The sequence below is a fragment of the Mobula hypostoma genome, chromosome 4, assembly GCF_963921235.1.
Source record: "Mobula hypostoma chromosome 4, sMobHyp1.1, whole genome shotgun sequence".
NCBI lineage: Eukaryota > Metazoa > Chordata > Chondrichthyes > Myliobatiformes > Myliobatidae > Mobula > Mobula hypostoma.
In genome coordinates this window covers 165,420,134-165,444,147 of record NC_086100.1, presented here as the reverse complement: position 1 = coordinate 165,444,147, position 24,014 = coordinate 165,420,134, and the positions used below count along the sequence as shown (strand labels likewise).

Below are 24,014 nucleotides of genomic sequence, written 5' to 3'. Positions count from 1 at the left end.
TTGACTGGATCAGCCCTATCTTTGTGTGGAATATTTAAGTCACCAAAAGAGATTCTCTGTGATTGCAAACTAAACTGGTTGTTTTATGCGGAGAGTTGGAGAGACAGAGGCAGAAACGAAAATTATAAATATGTATTCCTAGCAGTGTTTTGGCTTCAAAGTAAAATGAAATGTCATGTTGATTTACTTCGTATTCTCAAGATGTCATTTTCTGAAGGTACCTCTACTCCTATCTCTTAACCAATCATGCAAATATTTTATCTGAAAACTATTCACCCCAGTCCTGGTTCTCCCTGCCCTTGTGTTTCCTTTTAAGCCTTGTGCTTCATATATAATTCCTGCTTTTTGCAGAGTTTCAAAGTTATGGGACTGTTACTGTTCTCATATTTAAAAAAACACATTGCATTGAAGACAAAGTAGCCTGCTTGACTGACACCTCATCTACCATCTTAAATATTCACCCCTTCCACCACCCACACACAGTGTGTGCTATCTACAAAATGTTACTCACCCATGCTCCTTCAATTACACCCACTGGAAGGACAAGGGTGGTGAAGCACCCCCTTCTGCAGATTTCCTTCAAGGTCAAAGTCAGTGTGGAGTTTATTGTCATATACATGAGCACATGTTTGCACGGGTGCAATGAAAAACTTTCTTGCGGTAGAATCAAATAGCGTCAGATACACAACATTCACAAAGGAAAATAAATTAAACATAGACTTACTTGCAGCAGCATTACAGGCACATAACATCAGATAAACAGCATTCATAAGAAAAGCAAATTCAATAACTTATACACAAATATTTCAAGAAAGAACACGATTAGAACAAAAAGGCAATCCATTTTAGTAGGCGCGCTCTTGCTGTACCGAGATAGTGATTAGAGTTGTGCAGGTTGGTGCAAGAACTGAATGGCTGAAGCGAAGTAGCTGGTTTTGAAGCTGGTGGTATGAGACTTCAGGCTTCTGTATCTCCTGACTGATGGCAGCTGTGAGAAGGGACCACTGCCTGGGTGGTGGGGGTCTTTGATGACAGACGTCTCGTTCGATTAGATACTACTGTTGGTGAGAGCAGACTGGAGCACCGTCGCACTTTATTACTGTTGCTGCCCCACAGCACGAGTGACCTGGGTTCAATCATAACTCAAGCATGGAGACTCCCCGAGACCTTTTTTTTGCTCTGCTTTCCTCCAACACCCCAAAGATATAGTGATGTAATTAGCTACTCAAAATTGCCCCTTGTGTAGGTGGGTGGCCAGAGCGTCAGGGCTAGTTGATGGGGATGTGAGAGAGATTAGGCCGCAGGAAAGTAAACCAGGGAAAGGGATTGTGGAAGCCCCATGCGCGGAATTACTGCAGTGGTTTAAAGGACCATCTCATAGTCATAGTCATAGTTATACTTTATTGATCCCAGGGGGAAATTGGTTTTCGTTACAGTTGCACCATAAATAATAAATAGTAATAGAACCATAAATAGTTAAATAGTAATATGTGAATTATGCCAGTAAGTTATGAAATAAGTCCAGGACCAGCCTGTTGGCTCAGGATGTCTGACCCTCCAAGGGAGGAGTTGTAAAGTTTGACAGCCACAGGCAGGAATGACTTCCTATGACGCTCTGTGCTGCATCTCGGTGGAATGAGTCTCTGACTGAATGTACTCCTGTGCCCACCCAGTACATTATGTAGTGGATGGGAGACATTGTCCAAGATGGCATGCAACTTGGACAGCATCCTCTTTTCAGACACCACCGTGAGAGAGTCCAGTTCCATCCCCACAACATCACTGGCCTTATGAATAAGTTTGTTGATTCTGTTGGTGTCTGCTACCCTCAGCCTGCTGCCCCAGCACACAACAGCAAACATGATAGCACTGGCCACCACAGACTCATAGAACATCCTCAGCATCGTCCGGCAGATGTTAAAGGACCTCAGTCTCACCAGCACCTTCTCAAGGGCAACTAAGGATGGGCAATAAATGGACCCCTCATACTGTGAGTTAATATACAAATAGAACAGAAACACAGTGGCGTGTGGTGGTAATGAATATCTGATATTTACCGATGTTCCTTTACAGAACTGACAGGAACTACTGGATTTCAGTTGATGCATAATTTAAGGGACATGTTGCCGATTCGCTCTATCACCGCAGGCTACATTGTTTGCTGCCTTCTTCAGAGTAATCAAGAATTCACCCTTACTGACTTATTTCATTTATTTTAAACTAAAATTACTGTTAGATGTGTTAATAACCATACAGCATGCATAAAGTCTGTGAGTCTTCAGTGTTGTAATGTAAACTCTCTTATTCGCAAAAAATAGTTTATGATGCAAGACTGGAATTTCTTGAGATATTTTCCTAAAAGCATTGTGGAACTTAAGATATTTCATTTATTATTTTTAACTAAGTTAAATGATATTTTAAACTTGATCCCATGAATGCCCCTGTTTTTAATCATTCTGCTTTGAGAAGTGATTAAAAAGCTTTGCTGCTTTTTACTCCATCTGCTAGACCTCTGATTTTTTTTCATGTGATTGGTTACTCTGTTAGCTTTAGTGATATCACAGCCACGGGAGTCCAATGATCCATTAGAGGTGATAGTGGTGTCACACCAAATGTCTAAAAAATGTCTCTGTGTACATTATTAAAATGTGATGGGCAAGCAGAGAAAATAATCAATAGTGCTAGAAAGGTCTGGTTTATACAAAGAAAGCTGAGGTACTTCAGTTAGACAAAGCTTTGGTGGGCCATACTTGCAGTACCGTAGGCAGATCTGAACACCACATCTAACATGCAAGTGAAGCATGGATTAAACAGAATGAAATAAAGTACGTAATATATTTGGAATAATAAAAAAGGTCAGAACCATCTCTTTTTCATAGTTTTTATCTTTAAATTGTTAATTTTAAATCTAAGATTTATAAAGTAAAAACTGGTAAATTGGTTTATTATTGTCACAGGTACCAGGGTACAGGGGAAAGCTTTGTTTTGCGTGCCATTCATACAGATTATTTTATCACATCAGTACATTGAGGTAAAAGCAATAACAAAATCCAGAACATACAGTAGTGTTGGAGATACCGAGAAAGTGCAATAGAGGCAGATGAGGTGCAAGACGAAGTAGATTGTAAGGTCAAGAGACTACATTAACATACCAGGGAGCCATTTAATAGTCTTATTACAGTAGGATAGAAACTGTCCTTAATCCTGGTGATGCATCCAGTGAGACTGGAGAAAAGATCCTGGGTGGGTGTGTCCTTTATGTTAGCTGCTTCACTGAGGCAGAAAGAAATGTGGAGTCCGTGGAGGGGAGGCTTTTCTAGGTGAAATGCTGAGCTGTGTCAATGACTTCCTTTAGCCTTTTATACCCCTGCCAAATGTCGTCTCAACTGTCTTTAGTGCTAGGGGAAGAACCCCTAACCCTAGAACTGAACCTTACAAAGCCTTCACCTTTGTCTAAGCTCCAGTAAGCATCTCTTGGCCCTGTTCTGTTTGACCTGCAACGAACAACAGATACCCAGCTGTGAGACCTTACTATGCCTGTTGAAAGCTATGTTTGCTGCTCACTAGCTACTGCTGATGGGACTGGATGCTGAGTGTTGTGTTGGGTGTGGCACATTCTGTTCACGCAAGTAGAAGGGAACTGGTGCAATGGGACAGTGGCTTGGTGTGGTTAGTGGCTTCCTCTCACTTGGACAACTGTGTCAGACCCTAATCTTTGAACTGCAGTATACACCGGTGCCTGGCATTTCATCAGCAGTGTGGTGGTTTCATTTGGGGCAACATTTCTTTTGTCTGGCACACTTCACTATGGAATAGCACCCAGTGTGATGCGTAACCGGGATATTGATATAATTAGAATTTTTATCTGCAAAGGTTTATGGGTTAGCCCTAGCTCAATCAATGGTATTTTTTTATCTCACTTTCTCTCCCATATTCTCTTTCTGTCTTTTTCTCTCACTTTATCACCTCATCTCCTTGTCTTTTATCCCTGTCTCACACACACATGCTAAACACACAAAAAACACAAAGCACACAGAAGCAAACACAAGCACCCATGCAAGCACACACACAAAACACACGTGCACATGCACATACGCGGGTCTACCTCATTAGTATACACATTTAAGGTCACGCCAGACTGAAAAACCTATGACAGGAAGTGTGAAGGAATCACCTTTCAGAATCATTTTTTAAAAACACAATTGCTCACACATCTCAGTCTCCATTCATTCAAACAATAGCTCAGCTGAATCCATCAGTTACCTTGTGAAGGAGCAAAATATTTAGGGCCCATAATTGTGCATAGAACTTGGACCCAGGGCACAACGTCCCTTTTCAACACTTACATTATCCACCATCATTGAGAATGAGTTTGTTTGATCACTGATGATTGTGGGAGCATGCTATGCTTAAGCTGACTGCTTTTCTTTCAATTTTTTTGGTCAATGATGCACAGATTTGTGAAGCATGTGTTTATTTGTCCTTCATGTCACTGGTAATACCAGCATTTACTGACTGTTCTTAAACTGAGAAGGCAGCTAAGGGACAACCATATCAGTAGGTCTGCAGTCACATAGACTGCAGGCTACACTGGGTAAGGACAACAGGCTTCTTTCCTGGAGAGTGATAGAAAAGATGCTTTATTTATGACATGCTGGTGGTTTCATGATCGCTGTCTCTGACTCTGGCTTTTTAAAAATTCATTCCTGACTTACTCAATTTAACTTCAAACTTCCTAATTGCCTCAGTGGGACTTGAACACTTGTTGCTCTCTCCAGTGTCTGTCTGCTTGTTCAGGATCTTTACCTGAGAAAGGTACTGAAGCACCTTCAATTACTCCAAAAGACTGAGGTTTGGTAAAATACTGAAAGGCGTTTATTCGCTGTACAACACGACCTCCACAGTGAGTGTCTGCCCCCGGACTGAGGGGGAGGGGCAAGGCGAACACCTTTATACAGGACTCTGTGGGAGGAGCCACAGGGGCAGTCAGCAGAGGGGTGTGTCCAGACAGGTAACTGAGTTACAACATATATACATGGTTTACCACATTCACCCCTCCTTTTTTTAAAAAGAGTCCCGCGGGGTGAAGTGACTGACAATATTTACAAGAAGTATATTTACAGGTTAAGTCTATCAGGCGGTCGAGTCCGTCGCTGTGATCTACGTAACACCAGCGGTGATTGCACCGGCGACGGCGGTTGTGCTGGCTCCGGCCTGACTTGAGGTGCCAGCACGTTAGGCGTCGGTAATCCCTCGTGCGTGTGCGTCACGCCCGGTATGGGAGTGTCGTGTGGTTTCTGTATAGGGTTTGGGGTGCACGGCGTCTCGTAGGTACATACATTGGTGGGTACGGGGTCAATAGTCACCACGGAGTGTTCAGGCTAGAGGCCCGGAGCTCCTATGGGCGCCAGGTCGCGGATGGAGACCGTGTCCTCCCGCCCATCAGGTAAAACCACGTAGGCATACTGGGGGTTCGCATGAAGTAAGTGAACCCTCTCGACTATCGGGGAGTATTTATGGCTCCTCGCATGTTTCCGGAGCAGCACTGGCCCCGGGGACGTCAGCCAAGATGGTAGGGTGGTTCCAGTGGTCGATTTTCTGGGAAAAGAAAAGAGCCGCTCATGAGGGGTGGCATTGGTGGCTGTGCATAACAGGGAGCGGATGGAGTGGAGTGCCTCGGGAAGGACCTCCTGCCAGCGGGAGACCGGCAGTCCCTTTGACCTGAGGGCTAAGAGTGTGGCTTTCCACACTGTGCCATTCTCCTTCTCTACCTGTCCATTCCCCCGGGGATTATAGCTCGTGGTCCTACTAGTTGCAATACCCCTAGCCAGTAGAAATTGGCGCAGCTCGTCACTCATAAACCAGGACCCTCTGTCACTGTGGATATAGCATGGGTATCTGAACAGAGTGAGGAGCTTGCGCAGGGCTTCTATAACTGACGTGGTAGTGGTGTCGAGGCAGGGGATGGCGAAGTGGAACCGCGAGTACTCGTCAATTACGTTAAGAAAGTACACATTGCAGTCAGTGGAGGGACGGGGGCCCTTAAAGTCAACACTCAGTCGCTCAAAGGGGCGGGTGGCCTTGATGAGTGGTGCCTTTTCCAGTCGGTAGACGTGCGGTTTGCACTTTGCGCAGACTTGACAGTCCCTGGTCATCATCCTGATCTCCTCAAGGGAGTAAGGCAGGTTCCGGGCTTTCACGAAGTGGAAAAGCCGGGTGACTCCCGGGTGGCAAAGGTCTACATGTAGGACATATAGCCGGTTGATCTGCGCGCTGGCGCATGTTCCCCGGGATAGGGCATCGGAGGGCTCGTTGCGCTTCCCAGGCCTGTACATGATGTCATAGTTGTAGGTGGAGAGTTCGATTCTCCACCTCAGAATTTTATCATTTTTGATTTTGCTCCGCTGCTGATTATTAAACATGAATGCGACTGAGCGCTGGTCAGTTAGCAGGGTGAACCTTTTGCCGGCAAGATAGTGCCTCCAGTGCCTTATAGCTTCCACTATGGCCTGGGCCTCTTTCTCTACCGCAGAGTGCCGAATTTCAGGGCCTTGAAGGGTACGGGAGAAGAACGCCACTGGTCTTCCTGCCTGGTTGAGGGTAGCAGCCAGCACAAAGTCGGAGGTGTCACTCTCTACTTGGAAGGGAATGGCCTCATCCACCGCATGCATTGCTGCTTTGGCAATGTCCCCTTTTATGCGGTTGAAGGCCGCGTGGGCCTCGGCAGAGAGGGGGAATGTGGTGGACTTGACCAGGGGGCGGGCCTTGTCCGCGTAGTTAGAGACCTATTGGGTGTAATATGAAAAGAAGCCCAGGCACCTTTTGAGGGCTCTGAGGGTATTGGGAAGAGGGAGTTCCAACAAGGGGCGCATACAGTCGGGGTCAGGGCCAATGACTCCATTCTCCACGACACACCCAAGGATAGCAAGTCGGGTGGTCCCAAATACACACTTGTCCTTGTTATAGGTGAGGTTGAAAGATTTGGCCACTTGGAGAAATTTTTGGAGGTTGTTGTCGTGATCCTGCTGGTCGTGACCGCAGATGGTGATGTTATCCAGATATGGGAATGTAGCCTTCAGTTGGCACTGGTCCACCATCTGGTCCATTGCCCTCTGGAAGACAGATACACCATTCGTGACACCAAAGGGGACGTGCAGGAATTGATAAAGCCTGCCGTCCGCCTCGAAGGCAGTGTAAGGGCAGTCCTCCCGGCGGATGGGGAGCTGATGGTAAGCAGATTTTAGGTCTATGGTCGAGTACACCTTGTACTGTGCTATCTGATTGACCATATCCGCGATGTGGGGTAGAGGGTACGCGTCGAGCTGCGTGAACCTATTGATGGTCTGGCTATAGTCCACGACCATCCTATTCTTCTCCCCGTTCTGAACAACCACCACCTGCGCCCTCCAAGGACTTGTGCTTGCCTCAATGACCCCCTCCCTGAGCAGCCGCTGCACCTCCGACTTAATGAAAGATCTGTCCCCCACGCTGTACCTCCTGCTTTTAGTTGCAACAGGTTTACAGTCGGGGGTCAGGTTGGCGAACAGCAGTGGGGGAGGGATCCTGAGGGTGGAGAGGCCACAAGTGGTGTCGGTAGTGTGGCAGTTGGCATGATGTTGGGTGGGATGTGCGGGTCGGTGTGTGTGTGTGGTCAGTAGCGGGGTACGTGACATATCTCTACAAAACAGGGGATTTATGACAGTAATTGGCGGGAGGGGCCCATCATACTTCATTGTCACGCTTTTCAGGTGGCTCTGGAAGTCCAACCCCAACAGCACAGGGGCACACAGTTGAGGCAAGACCAGTAACGTAAAGTCCCGATATTCTGTGCCCTGCACCACTAGTGTCGCTACACAACCCCCCCGGATGTCTGTTGTATGCGACCTGGAGGCCATGGTGACCCTCCGACTTACCGGCCGTATCATGAGTCCACAATGCTGCACCTTGGCCGGGTGGATAAAACTCTCCGTGCTGCCTGTGTCAAACAGGCAGCTTGTCCTGTGCCCCTCCGCCAGGATGTCCATCATTGACCTTGCAAGCTGGTGGGGAGCGCTTTGGTCGAGGGTCACGGAAGCCAGGGTGGGGTCGCTGTCTTGGTCCGGCGTGGTGGGGTGCCCCGTGAGTACCCTTTGGTCGTAGGTGGTGGGAGGTGGCGCCGACCAAGATGGCTGCCACCATGTCTCGCACGTGGTGGTGGCGTGCAGGGAAGATGGCGGCAGGCAAGATGGCGACCCCCATGTCTCGTACGTGGTGGCAGTATGCAGGGAAGATGGCGACCCCCACGTCTCGCACGTAGTGGCAGTGAGCAGGGAAGATGGCAGCAGGGAAGATGGTGGCCCCCATGTCTCGCACGTGGTGGCAGTGTGCAGGGAAGATGGCGACCCCCACGTCTCGCACACGGCGCTGCTCGATCCCGCTCGCAGTTTTGACTTACAGACCTTGGCGAAGTGGCTCTTCTTTCCACAGCTGGAACAGGTAGCTTGTCGGGCCGGGCAGCGTTTCCGGGGGTGCTTCTCCAGTCCGCAGAAGTAGCACTTCACGGACTTGCGACTGGCAGCATCCGAGGTCGATTCACCGGCAGGTTGCGGGGTCTGCGGCACCCATGAGGCCATCGGGGGATCGCGTGCCTGGAGAGCCTTGGAGTTATGCAGAGTGGCCTCCAACGTATCAGCCAGCTCGATCGCCGAACTTAAGGTAAGATTGGCTTTTTCCAGCAGCCACTGGCGCACGTACACTGACCTGGTCCCCGTAACGAAGGTGTCTCTCACTAGGAGTTCTGCATGCTGCGCCGCCGTCAGCTCCTGGCAATTGCAGGCTCGCACGAGCGTCCATAGGGCCTGGACGAACTCAGCACTCGATTCCCCGGGGCGTTGCTGCCGTGTCGCTAAGCGATGCCGAGCATAGACGCTGTTTATCGGCCGCAAGTATTGTCTTTTGAGTGCGATCATTGCGCCGTCGTAGTTCAGCTGGTCTCTGATCAGCGAATAGACCCGTGGACTGACCCTGGAGAGTAGAACTCTGTGCTTCGCTACGGGGTCGGTCACTTTAATCTCCTCTAGATACGTTTTGAAGCAGGCCAGCCAGAGTTCGAAAGCGTTTCCAGCTTCAGGTGTTTGCGGATTGAGGTCTAATTTTTCTGGTCTTAGGGCCTGTTCCATGTTTTAAAATGTACAGCGAATAAAATTGAAGCACCTTCAATTACCCCAAAAGACTGAGGTTTGGTAAAATACTGAAAGGCGTTTATTCGCTGTACAATACGACCTCCACAGTGAGTGTCTGCCCCCAGACTGAGGGGGAGGGGCAAGGCGAACACCTTTATACAGGACTCTGTGGGAGGAGCCACAGGGGCAGTCAGCAGAGGGGTGTGTCCAGACAGGTAACCGAGTTACAACATATATACATGGTTTACCACAGGTACTGAGACTCTCTTCAGGGACTAATGCTACAGATGCATTTATTAAATATCATAAATGCTCAGCAAGACAGGCAGCATCTGAAGAAGAAGAACCAAAGATAATGCTTCGGTCAACGGTTCTGCAGAATGTGTTAAATTGTTTCACCTCCTACAGATGCTGCCTGGTCTGTCGAGTACTTCCATCATGGCTGCCACAGTAGTGTAATGTTTAGCACAATGCTATTACAGCTTGTGGGCAATCTGGAGTTAAGAGTTCAATTCCAGCGCTGTTCCATAAGGAGTCTCTGCATGTCCTCCCTGTGGTATGCATGGGTTTGCTCCAGGATCTCTGGTTTCCTCCCACAATCCAAAGATGTAGCAGGTAGGTTAATTGGTCATTGTAAATTGTCCAGTGATTAGGTTAAGGTTAATTGGACTGATCGGGGGTTGCTGGGGTGGTGTGGTTCGAAGGGCCGGAAGGTCTGATTACCCTCTGTATCGCTAAATTAAAAAAAATTCTATCTTTTGTTTCAGATTTACAGAACCTGCAGTTTTGTTTTATTTCAAGTCAACATAGAGAACATTGGCCACCAGTAGTACTCACTTCTGCATATTTGGTTTGAACTCTTCATCTCTCTGCGAACCTTCATTGTCACTGTGCTTCTCCAGTCCGGCCACTTCCTGGTTTGAATCCTTGATGTTAATCACTCTTTCACTAGTGTCAAGATCCTTATCTCCTTCCCTGATACCCTCTGCCTCTCTATCCCTTCCTTGAGTTGATGACTAAAGCTTACCACTTGACCAAGGTTGCTATCACCTCTATCCTTTCTGTGACCTGGGTAAAAGTTTTATTTGATAACTTGTGTTTGAGTTTTTGGAAACTTATCTGATTTAGAGATGGTTTATCGCTATGGCAATATACTTTTTTCTTTCGATGGATTGAGATTGTTGGGTTTGTTAAAAGGCAATCAGGGTCACGGAGCCATAGAGCAACACAGCACAGAAACAAGCCCTTTGGTCAATGGTGTCCACAACAACCATCAACCATTTATGTATCCTAACTCTACATGAAACCCATTTTATTCTCTCCACCTTCCCCACAGCACCCCCCCAGCTTCTACCACTCACCAAAGCACTAAGGACAATATCCAGTGGCCAGTTAACCTAGCAACCTACACATCTTTGGGATATTAAGTTCGTTGGAGTCGCCAGGGGAAACCCGCACAGTCACAGGGAGAGCGTGCAAATTCCACACAAAGCTGCAGGTCAGGATTTAACCCAGATCTCTGGAGCTGTGTGGCAGCAACTCTACCAACTGCACCCCTGTCCTATAGAACACTTATCCAGAAAAACTTCAGATAACATTAAGTTATTTGTATTGTAATGAACAACATTGGTTGGAAACAATAATTGTAGTTTGTTATTGAAGTCGTTTTTGGGATGTGGCTATCACTGGCAAGACCAGCCTTCATTGCCCATCCCTAAAGTCCTTTGAGAATGTGAAAAAGGTACAGTTACCAGTGGCAGTATCACTTATTGAACTGTTGCATCTTCCCTTTGAAGGTATCTTAAAGTTGTTACCCTTCTTTATATTATCTGTGCTTCAGCAATGCTTGTAGAATATGATAGAGACACAACCTTGGAATAGGGAGGACATACCTCACTCTGATTTGTCTGTACTCTCTGTCTGTAGACCTCGTTGATGTTGGGAATCCTGAGAGAACACATAGATCTAACACTAGTAAGTAAATTTAAACCTTAGATAGCCTTAGTGTTCCTCCTTCGCTGAGTGAGTGGGTGAACACTTGGCAAATGGAGTTTAATGTGGGAAAGTGTGAAGTTATGCATATTGATTGGAGGAATTTAAAGAAGATTATTATTTAAATAGAGAAAAATTGCAGATGACAGTCAAAATCTTTCCCAAGGTGGAAATTCAAATACTAGAGGGTATGCATTTGTGTAGACAGGGTGAACGTTTAAAGGAGATGTGCAGGGCAAGTATTTGCACAGAGAGTGATAAGTGGCTGGAACACCAGTGGCTCTAATTTGTTAGGAGTTTGAGAAGATTTGGTACGTCACCAAAGACTGTCACATATTTCTATACATGTGTGGTGAAGAGCTTTCTGACTGGTTGCATCACAGCCTGGTGTGGAGGCTCTAATGCACAGGATAACACGAGACTACCGTTGGTTGTGGACTCTGCCAGCCCCATCAAGGGAACAGCTCTTTCCATCATTGGGAAATCTTCAAGAGGTGATACCTCAACAAAGTAGCATCCATCACTGAGGATCCTCATCATTTGAGACTTGGCATCCTTTTGGTACTACCAACGAGGAGGAGGTAGCTGAACTTGAAGAACCACACATAACAGTTCAGGAACAGCTTCTTCCCCTCCACCATCAGGTTTCTGAGTGATACATGAACCCATGAATACTACTGTGTTATTCCTTTCTTTCTACATTACTTAACTACAGTGGCATGCAAAAGTTTGGGCACCCCTGGTCAAAATTTCTGTTACTGTGAATAGCTAAGCGAGTAAAAGATGACCTGATTTCCAAAAGGCATAAAGTTAAAGATGACACATTTCTTTAATATTTTAAGCAAGATTACTTTTTTATTTCCATCTTTTACAGTTTCAAAATAACAAAAAAGGAAAAGGGCCTGAAGCAAAAGTTTGGGCACCCTGCATGGTCAGTACTTAGTAACATCCCCTTTGGCAAGTATCACAGCTTGTAAATGCTTTCTGTAGCCAGCTAAGAGTCTTTCAATTTTTGCTTGGGGGATTTTCACCCATTCCTCCTTGCAAAAGACTTCTAGTTCTGTGAGATTCTTGGGCCTCTTGCATGCACTGCTCTTTTGAGGTCTATCCACAGATTCTCGATGATGTTTAGGTCGGGGGACCGTGAGGGCCAAGGCAAAACCTTCAGCTTTCGCCTCTTGAGGTAGTCAATTGTGGATTCTGAGGTGTGTTTAGGATCATTATCCTGTTGTAGAAACCATCCTCTTTTCATCTTCAGCTTTTTTACAGACAATGTGATGTTTGCTTCCAGAATTTGCTGGTATATAATTGAATTCATTCTTCCCTCTACCAGTAATTGATCCCAGTGCCACTGGCTGCAACACAAGCCCAAAGCATGATCGATCCACCCCAGTGCTGAACAGTTGGAGAGGTGTACTTTTCATGAAATTCTGCACCCTTTTTTCTCCAAACATATCTTTGCTCATTGCGGCCAAAAAGTTCTATTTTAACTTCATCAGTCCACAGGACTTGTTTCCAAAGTGCATCAGGCTTGTTTAGATGTTCCTTTGCAATCTTCTGATGCTGAATTTTGTGGTGAGGACGCAGGAAAGGTTTTCTTCTGATGACTCTTCCATGAAGGTCATATTTGTGCAGGTGTTGCTGCACAGTAGAACAGTGCACCACCACTCCAGAGTCTGCTAAATCTTCCTGAAGGTCTTTTGCAGTCAAACGGGGGTTTTGATTTGCCTTTCTAGCAATCATACGAGCAGTCCTCTCGGAAAGCTTTCTTGGTCTTCCAGACCTTAACTTGACCTCCACCATTCCTGTTACCTGCCATTTCTTAATTACATTAGGAACTGAGGAAAAGGCTACCTGAAAACGCTTTGCTATCTTCTTTCTTTATTATTTATTATTATTTTTTTTTCTCTCTTTTTTTTCTCCCTCCGTCCCTCTCACTATAACTCCTTGCCCATCCTCTGGGCTTCTCCCCAGCCTTTCTTTCTCCCTAGGCCTCCCATCCCATGATCCTCTCCCTTCTCCAGCTTCGTATCCCTTTTGTCAATCAACTTTCCAGCTCTTAGCTCCATCTCTCCCCCTCCTGTCTTCTCCTATCATTTCTGATCTCCCCCTCCCCCTCCCCCTCCCCCTCCCACTTTCAAATCTCTTACTATCTCTTCTTTCAGTTAGTCCTGACAAAGGGTCTCAGCGCAAAACATTGACTGTACCTCTTCCTATAGATGCTGCCTGGCCTCTTGCGTTCACCAGCATTTTTTGTGTGTGTTGCTTGAATTTCCAGCATCTGCAGGTTTCCTCATGTTTGCTATCTCCTTATAGCCTTCTCCTGCTTTGTGGGCATAATTTATTTTAATTTTCAGAGTGCTAGGCAGCTGCTTAGAGGAGCCGATGGCTGCTGATTGTTGGACAAGGTTTGAGGAGTCAGGGTATTTATAAGGCTTTGAAATTTGCAGCACCTGGCCTTTCCTAACGATGACTGTGAACAAGCCATAGCATTAACAAGCTAGTTAAGGTCTGAGACCTTGGTAAAAGTTATCTGAGAGCTCAAATCTCTTGGGGTACCCAAACTTTTGCATGGTGCTGCTTTCCTTTTTTCCACTCTAAAATTGTACAAAACAAAAATAATACACTGATCTTGCTTAAAATGTTGAAAAGAATGTTTCATCTTTATCATTATGATCTTTGAAGATCAGTTCATCTTCTACTCACTTAACTATTCACAGTAACGGAAATTTTGACCATGGGTGCCCAAACTTTTGCATGTCACTGTATTTAGTAATTTATAGTAATTTTATACAGATGTACAAAGCAACACATTTGCGTCATATAATTTGTCATAATAATCTGATTCTGATTGTAGTGGAATCAGATACAACAGAGGTTTGAGGCTTTAAGATAGCCACATGCATATGCAGGGAGGGATATGGATCATGTCGTGGGTGAAGAGATTTAGTTTATTTTGTGACATACTGGCTTTGTGAGCTGAAGGCCCTCTTCCTGTGCTGTACTGTTCTATGTTCAATAACTGAAATACAGAGGAAGCTAGCTGTTCTCACAAATGCAAGGCAACATGTTAACTAGCGGCACCACTGGGTGAAGAAGGCAAATGGCACCTTGTCCTTTATTGAAGCGGGGTCAGAGTACAGAAATAGGGAGGTAGTGCTAGATTTTGTAGCGGGTGTCGGTGAGGGCACACCTGGACTACTGAGTAGAGCTTTGATCCCCTTATTTACAGCTATCGGTAGTCCTAAAAAGATTCACTATTCTGATTGCTGGGATAACAGGATCATCCCATCATAAGAGGTAAAAGAAAGCAGATCTATGTTAAATGCAACTCGGAATATTACAGAACAGCACAGGCCCTACAGTCAACAATGTTGTGCCTGCATTTTAATCTACACTAACATCATCCTTACTCCTCCCTCCCATGTCTTTGGAGTTGACAAGAATGAGGGGTTATTCCATTCCAGCCTATAAGGTGCATAGGGGAATAACAGGGTAGTTGCTATATGCTCATTCAGTTATTCATCATGAAAGCGGGCCCTTTTGTCCAGCTCATCAATGCAGAACATTGTGCATACCTGCGCTAGTTCGAAGTGGCAGAATGAGTTACAGGGATTAGGGGACAGTCATTTAAGACTGATGTGCATGTGAGCCTCTTCTTGCAGGAGGGCATGAATCGCTGGAGTTCTCAGCTCTTTTGGAGGCTGGATCAAAGGTTCAAAGGGTTCAAATGTTCAATTTATCGTCACAGTATACAACTCTGAAACTTGTCTTCTCCAGGTAGCCATGGAATACAGAAAGCCAATTAAGTATTTGAAAGAAAGATATCAACTCCCCTCCCACCTGCATGAAAAGAAAAAGAAACAAAAACTCACAAACGCCAAACACCCCCTACCTCGCACAAAAACTAACAGATCACCCAGCCTGGATCACTGGAGTATTTAGAGAAAAAAGACATATTTTTGAAAGATAAGGGAACTGAAGTCAATGAGGAACTTAATGCATCTGAACTGCAGCACCTATGGGGAGAAATGAACAGTCAATGTTTAGAGTTGAGAACCTTAATCTATCCATTTACTTGGATAGATACTGCCTGACTTGGTGGATTTCTCCCACGTTTTCTGTGTGTTGCTTTAGATCCCAGCATCTGCAGTTTCTTCTGTGCACATGTGGGCTCTGGGGAAATGATTTAGGAAAGGAGATGAAGTCTGGGGCATGATTATATAGAATGGCAAGGCAGGACTGGAGAGGCTGAATGGCCTACTGCTTCTACTGTATGGTCTGACACCCTTAACAGCCTTGAGTTTCTCATTCCCAATCGAAGATATATGTTTGTTAGCTAAAGTGTTGTATTTGGGACAATGGGTTACATCTGCTTTCGGAGGCAATGTAACATTCCTTGTACTTGGCTTGCCATCCACTGAAGGCAAGCAGCCAAGTATACAGTTTGTGTTCATTTGAGACGTCTCGGTGAGTAATAGCAGTTCTTAGCTTTACAGACCAGTCAAGGGAAACCTACAGTATGCCACAAGACTAAAGCTCCAGAATGTCTTTTTAATTATTGGAGGCTGAGCTACAGCCACTCTAGTCGACAGTAGCATCTTCCCTGGTGTGAGAATCGCACTGAAAATGTGTACAAATTGGTCCGTAAGTGTGGGTAGTCCTGTTATTTTCACCACAGTGCCCATCTTTTAGGAAGTGCCAGGCAATATAATTGGTGCATCTGTGCAGAGGAGATGCAGCTGGTCTTTGTGTGGGGAAGTGGGGAAGGAGTTAATAAAAGACCCGATGCTTGTGTACAGAAGTACTCCTCCTTTAAACACTCTCTGTTGTGTCCTGAGAGTTTAAAACATCAGGGGGTTCCCTTCACTTCCTGATCCTGGGGCTATGACCATTATGTGACCTTTAAGGATGAAGTAAATGCCTGATATGCAAGCTCAAGATCAGCATTTTGAAACAATTTCCCACATTAGTTGTTCTTACTATGTTATTACAGGTGTGAGAGTTTACTGCCTGTTCGCAGATCCTTGTGTTTAGTGTTGTTGGATGTCAGTAGATCTCCAGGTGCTCCGCTAGAGAACTGGTGGGCTGCAGTGAGTGGCTTCCGACCTGCAAAAGCAGCAGCCTCTCATAGCTGCCATCACTGCCAACCAACACAACATCACAGAGCACAGGCCAGGAAAGAATCTGACATGGAAGCAACAAGGACGTAGGAACAGATGGTATCCTCGCTGAAGTTCTAAAACTTGCTGGAGAGGCACAACCTTGTATCTTACATCTGGGAAGGTGAAGATAATATCAGGGATCTCAGAGGTGCTGTAATCGTAATCAGTTTCAGGAAAGGGTATAAATTAATTTGTGACAACTAATGAGGTGTCTCTGCTGTCTTTCTGAATTACCTTTCCTATTACCAAAAGAGCTGCTACCGTCTAAGCCAGGCACTGTGGAAATAATCTCTGCATAGGAAATGCACAGAGAAACATCAGTCAGTAACATGGCCTCATGAACCACAGAAAAACCTTTAATTTCATGAATTGAAAGGGACCATGGAGAATATCTCAATTCCCCACCATCCAGGACATGCCCTCTTCTCACTGCCACCATTAGGTAGGATGTATGGAAGCTTAGAGTACCAGCACATCATCACTTTCAGGAAGAGCTGCACTTCATACACTTCTCAGGTTCTCGACCTGCACAGCTTTAATCCTATTTTATCAGTGGAACACGCTGGACCTCCTCATTCACCATCATGGACTCGTTTCTGATGCTGTTTTTCTTTCACACTAATGTCCTCTTTCTGCACAGTCATTCCTTTCCCCTCACTTCACTGGGTTGTATAATTTATATTCTATGTGTTGTCTATGCCTACGTGCCTGTGATGCAGCTGTAAACAATTCTTTCATTGTACCTGTACCTCTCCATATTTTGCACATGATAATAAACTCAACTTGAATCATCTTGAATTGACCTGACTTGGTTTGCCCTTGGAAATATATCTCCAGCCTGTAAATGTTACATGATGGTGGGCGATCTGTGCCTTTAACCAGCATGTTAACAATGGGACCTAATTACATGGCAGATTGCTACCAAGTAAGGTGGTGGCTGTTTGGATGCAGCTAGTGATGCAACAGTTGTTGTGGAAAGAAAGCACTTTATTAACCTTTTAATCTTTCTTGCTTTAATGCCGTTCTGCTTGACAATGACGGCTTTGATTTCCTGTTTAGAGTTTTGCTACATTAAAATATCTAGCATGTGCACAAGAAGGATTAAAAGGTTAATAGAAATGACTTTTATTCTAAACTTCGTTAGACCAATGAAAGGGCACTGTCTGAATAATGAGATTTTGCTCTGTTTGCAATGCATTTAAGGGGTCTATTATGACTACATTGGCTGGCTATGTTGGCTGGAGTTTGCCATTTCCAGTGTGCCTTCTTTCAGAGCACTTTACCTTTTGATGACACTAATGCACAGGAATATTTTAACTTCAGAGTATTCTTGAGTGACTTACGGTGGGGTTATTGCCTCCCTGTATTCATTAGGACCAGGTACTCTCAGGGTGTATCTGATAAACTAGTGCCAGTCCTCCAGCAAGACGGTGCCATTTTAGCTGAGCCAATAAAGGACATTTTATTCAAGAAAACTGTCAGAATATTTCTATTCATCTCACTGACTCTTGTGACTTCATCCAGCTTTTACACTCCTGATTAGCTCATTACTGGGGTTAATTGTCTACATTAGCTGATAGAATTACTATTCAAGTATCAAATAGTGCTATCCTGTTCCCTCTGAGCTAAAGTGCAGTTCACATGAATTTGCTTTAGGTCTGTGCATTAATGTCTGTGATTTCTGGTAATGGTTGCAGACTGCACAATATGTTTGCCCATTATTTCCACAAATTGTCATGTAGTGTTACTCATTCAATTTGGCAAGCATTGCACTGGCTAGCATTAACTCCTTGCGGGCAGCAACTATATAGTCCTAAATGTGAAGCACAATATGATCCTGCCTTTTCAAGCCAAAGGACGGTGTTCATTCCTTCCAACAGGTGAGGTAAGATCTTCCAGAGAGCATTCTCCTTGCATTACAAAAGCAGATTGTCAACAAATGATTTTAAAAGCTTGCTTCACCAGCCTGTACACCTGGAGATTTACTCTGCATGGTGTTCCTGTAAACTACTCTTTGCTTAAACCGTCTACCCCTGTATATGATTTATATTCAGCCTAGTGTTTTAGATTTCATAGAGAACATAGAACTATTCAGCGTGGAAACTGGCCTTTAGCCCAACTAACCAAGATTCCCCATACAGGCTAGTCCCATTTGCCAATGTTGATCATTAAACTGTTAAACATTTCCAATCCATGTACATGGCTGACTATATTTCAAAATGTTGTTATTATACCTTTCTCAAGCACTTCTTCAGGCAGCTTATTCCATATACGCACCGCCCTCTGGGTGAAAGAGTTGCACCTCAGATTCCTATAATATCCCTCTCCTCTCGCCTAAACACATGCCCTCTAGTTGTTGATTTCCCCAACTCTGGGGGAAAAAGACTGCATCCATTCACTCTATCTACACCCTTTGTGATTGTACACACATCTATAAGATCAGCTCTCAATTTCCCACATTCCAAGGAATAAAGTCTTGCCCTGTCCAACCCCTCTTTTCAGTAAGGTGTGTCACGGAAGGTAGGACAGAAGGTATTGTCAGAAGGCAGGTTGGGAAGCAGTGAATGTTTTGGGGACCAGTATTTGACAAGTAACTTTAATATAATGAAAGGTCCGCAGTGTATCTGCTTATCCATTGTTGGAATATTACAATATCCAGGATTTATAAATCGAATCACAGTTTACAGAATATCCAGCAATGATCTTGAATCTAATAAATGGACACTTCTAAAAGTTTATTAGTATTTATTTTCAAAGTACAATGTTACATATAACATTAAAAGTGACATTAAAAATTATACTGGGTCCTCAAAGACACCATTGTTACCAAATGACAAATGTTGTACTTACAATCCAGATAAATACGGGAATGGAAGGGTTATAATTCAAACAGCAGTTGAAGGCTCTGGGCTGTACTTGCTGGAATTTAGAAGAATGAGGGGGCATTTCATTGAAACCTATTGAATGTTGACAGGCCTAGACAGAGTGGATGTGGAGAGGATGTTTCCTACAGTGGGCGCAGCCTCAGAATAGAGGGACATCCATTTAGAATGGAGATAAGGAGGAATTTTTTAGCCAGAGGTTGGTGAATCTGTGGAATTCGTTGCCTCGGGCCGTTGTGGAGTCCAGGTCAGTTGGTGCATTTAAGACGGAGGTTAGTCTGGGTGCGAAAGGTTAAGGGGAGAAGGATGGAGAATGGGGTTGAGAGAGAAATGGATCAGCAAAGATGAATTGGTGAAGCAGTCTTGATGGGCCAAATGGCCTAATTCTGTTCCCATGTCTTATGGTCTTATATTCATAGTGTTACTACTGCTTTATTCCAATGTATTAAGACTGGATACTTCCTACTGTTGGCCGGCTAGTGGCGTAGTGGCATCAGCGCTGGATTCCGGAGCGAATGGTCCCGAGTGCGAATCCAGCCGGCTCCCTCGCACGCTTTCCATCCGTGCTGGGTTGAGCTTCGAGCTAACAACTCGACCTCATAAAAAGAAACTGGAGAATACTACAGAAATGCCACGTGATGAGCAATCACCAAAAAAGATCGGTGCAAAAAGCTTGTCATGACAGTGCCCTGATAACTCCACCAGGAGTTAAGGGCATTCTTCTTCTTCTTTTACTTCCTACTTACAAAATAGTAAATAGTCTTTGTCAAGAAAGTTTAAACAGGAAAGCACACAGATTTCAAGGACACTGTCTATGCATCATTCTGTTTCAACAAATCTCTCAGCCTGAATCACCATCAGAGAATTCTTATGTCATGAATTATTTGACCATGGGCTTGTTCAGTGTGTTCAACCTTGGAAGGAAATTGTGCTTTAACAGTACCACATTTCCAGACAGTACTAATCAAACAAGTTAATGATGGCTCCAAAATGACTGTGAAGAAACATTTGAAGAACTTAGCCTGTCCAATTTCTCCCTATAACTCAGGCCCTCAGGACCTAGTAACATCCTCCCTAGTTCCTTTCTGCACTCTTTCCAGTATAATAACATCTTTCCTTTAGCAGGGTGAACAAAATTGAACAATATATTCCAAACATGTGGAGAATCAGTAGGTTGTATTTGCGAAGGAAAATGAAAACCAGAGACAAAACTAACAACAGAACAGTTTTTTATTCGAGAGCCAACTAACAGTGGTGTTTGATACATTGGTGTGTTATATCAGTGATTAGCCACTCTCTATTTCTAACCAACATCAGTAAATAGTTTACTTTGTCATTATCATAATGCTGTTCCTGGGAGTTTGGCTGCAGAGTTTCTCTACTCCTACGAGAGGAAAGTGTCTTCAGAATGTGGAGAGAAAAGGAAATTAATAGGTGGGCATTGGCTCTGTTCAATTGTTTTAATTCCTAGACCTACCGAAAGCTGGCAATCCGCTTTGTTGTAGATAATTAATTTAGATAGATTGTAGAATGAATCTCATCCCACTTGGTAATCTCAAGAATTTTCAGCAAGAAGTACTTCAGCCTATGGAATAGAATATCAAATATGTATAATGACATGAACCCAAACGCTTGTACCTGGGTGATAATTGTGGTATACTAATGAAGCAAAATTGGGCATTATCACAACTACTATTTAACATTATAAATATATCCGGTCAAGATGGTGCCAGCGAACTATACTTCCTTGGGTGACATTTTCCATATATGTAGCAAATCTTTTAAATTATTTTGCTTTTTCTACACCTTGTGCATGTTCCTTTCGTGTTGTTTGTGTTACAGAAACTGCTGGTGTCTGTGATGTACAGTATGGATCGCAGTCGGAGGATCTAGTGCCATGCCATGTCTGCAGAGCCGCCTCGTGGAGATCAGAGATGAGAACCCGAAAAGGACTGGGAACACAAGCGGACTGTTGGGGAGAAAACAAAGATGGGACACGGGGTCACGAACGACTCCATCTCGAAGCAACGAGGTGAAGACGTTCAGAACCAGTCAGCAGCGCTTTTGACGGAGGCCGCCAGGACGATGGCTTTGGGGCCCGGTCAGCGATCGCTCCCAACGGGGCCAGAGGGTCAGTGGTCGCCCCCATCGGAGACCACCATTCGGACCAGGCTTGAGCTCTGAGTCACAGAAGGACAGTTCGATGTTCTGGGATTTGTGTGGTTGGACCATACTTTATATTGGTCCTCTTCAGTTTTTCGGCGTTTTCCTTCTTGTGGTCGATTGGTGGGTGGGTAATCTGCAAATTCTTTGTGTGTGAGTGTGGGGGGGGGGAGGGACTTTTTGATGCTATTGTCGCTGTTCTTTTTTGTGAGTGGGGGGTAGGTCGCCGTTTTTTTCTGTGGGGGAGGGGTTGGGGATGTGTTCCTATTATTGCTGTCTCTTTTTCTGTGAGTGAGGGGGTCAGGGATTGTATTGTTGCTGCATTTTTCTGTGGGGGGGGTTGGTGATTGTATTATTGATATCTCTTTTTCTGTGGGGGTGGGGGTTGGGGGTTGGGGATTGTATTGTTGCTTTTTTCTGCAGGGAGGGTTCGGGGATTGTATTGTTGCTGCTTTTTTCTGTGGGAGGAGTTGGGGATTGTATTGTTGCTGCTTTTTTCTGTGGGAGAGGTCGGGGATTGTATTGTTGCTGCTTTTTTCTGTGGGAGGGGTCGGGGATTGTACTGTTGCTGCTTTTTTCTGTGAGGGGGGTCAGGGATTGTACTGTTGCTGCTTTTTTCTGTGGGAGAGGTCGGGGATTGTACTGTTGCTGCCTTTTTCTGTGGGAGAGGTCGGGGATTGTATTGTTGCTGCTTTTTTCTGTGGGAGGGGTTGGGGATTGTATTGTTGCTGCTTTTTTCTGTGGGGGGGTCGGGGATTGTATTGTTGCTGCATTTTTCTGCGGGAGGGGTCGGGGATTGTACTGTTGCTGCTTTTTTCTGTGGGGAGGGGGTCAGGGATTGTATTGTTTCTGCTTTTTTCTGCGGGGAGGGGCTTGGAGATTGTATTGTTGCTGCTCTATATCCACAATGTTCTTTGCCAGTCATTTCTGCTATTCACAACACCAATTTTCATATCATCTGTAGACTTTTTATTCACCCAGCTACATTTTTATCCAGGTCATTTATATACTTCACAAACAGCAGATCTCCCAGTACAGATCCCTGTGTAACACCACGAATCACAGACCTCCAAAAAAAATAAGTGCCTTCAACTACTACTTTCTGTCTTCTATGGGCAAGCCTGTTCTAAATCTAAACAACCAATTGATCCCATGCATCTTAATCTTCTGGATGAGCCTCCCATTAGGGACCTTGTCAAATGCCTTACAAAAAGCCATGTAGCTAACATTCACAGCTCTGCCTTCATCAATCACCCGTGTCGCCTCATCAAAAAACTCAATCAAGTTAGGAAGACACGACTTGCCCCGCACAAAGCCATGCTGCCCCTTCTTAATTAGGCCATGGTTTTCCAACTACTCATTTAATCCTATCCTGAAGGATTATCTCCAGTAACTTCTCTACAACTGATGTGAATTTTACCTCTCTATAGATTCCAGGGTTATCCCTGGTTCCCTTCTTGAATAATGGAAGAACATTAGCTACCTGCTGGTCCTCTGGGAACTTGCCTGTGGCCAGGGAGGACGCAAAGGTATTGGTAAAGCACACAGCAATCCCTTCACTTGGCTCTCTCAATAACCAGGGGTATATTCCATTAGGCCCTGGGGACCTATCAAACTTAATGCTCTTTAAGAGATCCAATGCGACCTCCTCCTTTGCTTTGAAATGCATATGAATACTCTTGGCACTGAACTCCCTGTCCTCTACATTCTTGTCCTTGGCAAATACTGATGTAAAATATTCAGTACGGACCTCACCCATATCCTCTGCATCCATACAAATGTTCCTCCCCCACCTTTATCCTTGAGTGGTCCTATCCTCTCCCTAGTTATCCTCTTGTTTTTGATCTACGTATAGAATTTCATCATCCTATTAAAAGGAAAAAAGTTTTTAAAGTGTTCCGGAGACTTAAAGCACAAATTTTATTTTTACAAGAGACCCATGTGCGGAGGGGGGACAGACTACGTTTTTTTAAATTCTGGAAGGAACAACAGTTTCATTCGAACTCCAATGCTAAGATTCGAGGCGTCTCTATTTTTATAGACTCCTCAGTTACTTTTATACAACATGATATTATTTCTGATCCGAATGGTAGATTTCTATTGGTTAGTGGTTTACTAGTTAATAAAAAAGTAGTTCTGGTTAATGTTTATGCTCCTAATATGGACTGTCCGGAATTTTATAAATCATTATTTAATCAGTTTCCGAATTTGAATGAGTTTTCATTGATCTGGGGCGGAGATCTTAATACCTGTTTGTCTCCAGCTTTGGACCATTCGGCTCCTTTACGGACCTTACCTAATAAATCTGCAACTTTGATTAATTCATTCCTTTCTGATTCTGGGTCGACGGACATTTGGCGTTTTTTGCATCCTCAGGAAAAAGATTTTTCTTTTTTTTCACATGTTCATCATTCCTATTCAAGAATTGATTATTTCTTTATTGATTCTCGTCTTATTTCCTCAGTGATTAAATGTGATTATGACTCTATAACCATTTCGGATCATGCTCCACTTAAGCTTTCTATTAAAATTCTGGCCAATATACAAAATAATAGACAATGGCATTTTAATTTGCTGTTGCTTCAGGACTCGGACTTTGTTAACTTTATGAATGAACAGATTGATCTTTTTTTTACAATTAACTATACAGA

At 44.5% G+C, this 24,014-nt stretch overlaps 1 protein-coding gene across 2 annotated transcripts in view; it reads left to right on the top strand.

Moving 5' to 3' along the window:
• The window catches only part of stpg2 (sperm-tail PG-rich repeat containing 2), a 751,871-nt gene extending 730,548 nt beyond the window's left edge, over positions 1-21,323 (top strand). The window contains exon 12 of one of the 2 annotated variants that reach the window (XM_063046887.1): positions 21,043-21,323. In XM_063046887.1, coding sequence (XP_062902957.1) covers positions 21,043-21,236 — 194 coding nt within the window. In that variant the 3' untranslated portion in view covers positions 21,237-21,323. The remainder of the gene's footprint in view (positions 1-21,042) is intronic. The other variant, XM_063046889.1, reaches the window with a different exon arrangement.
• The last annotated feature ends 2,691 nt before the right edge of the window (positions 21,324-24,014 follow it).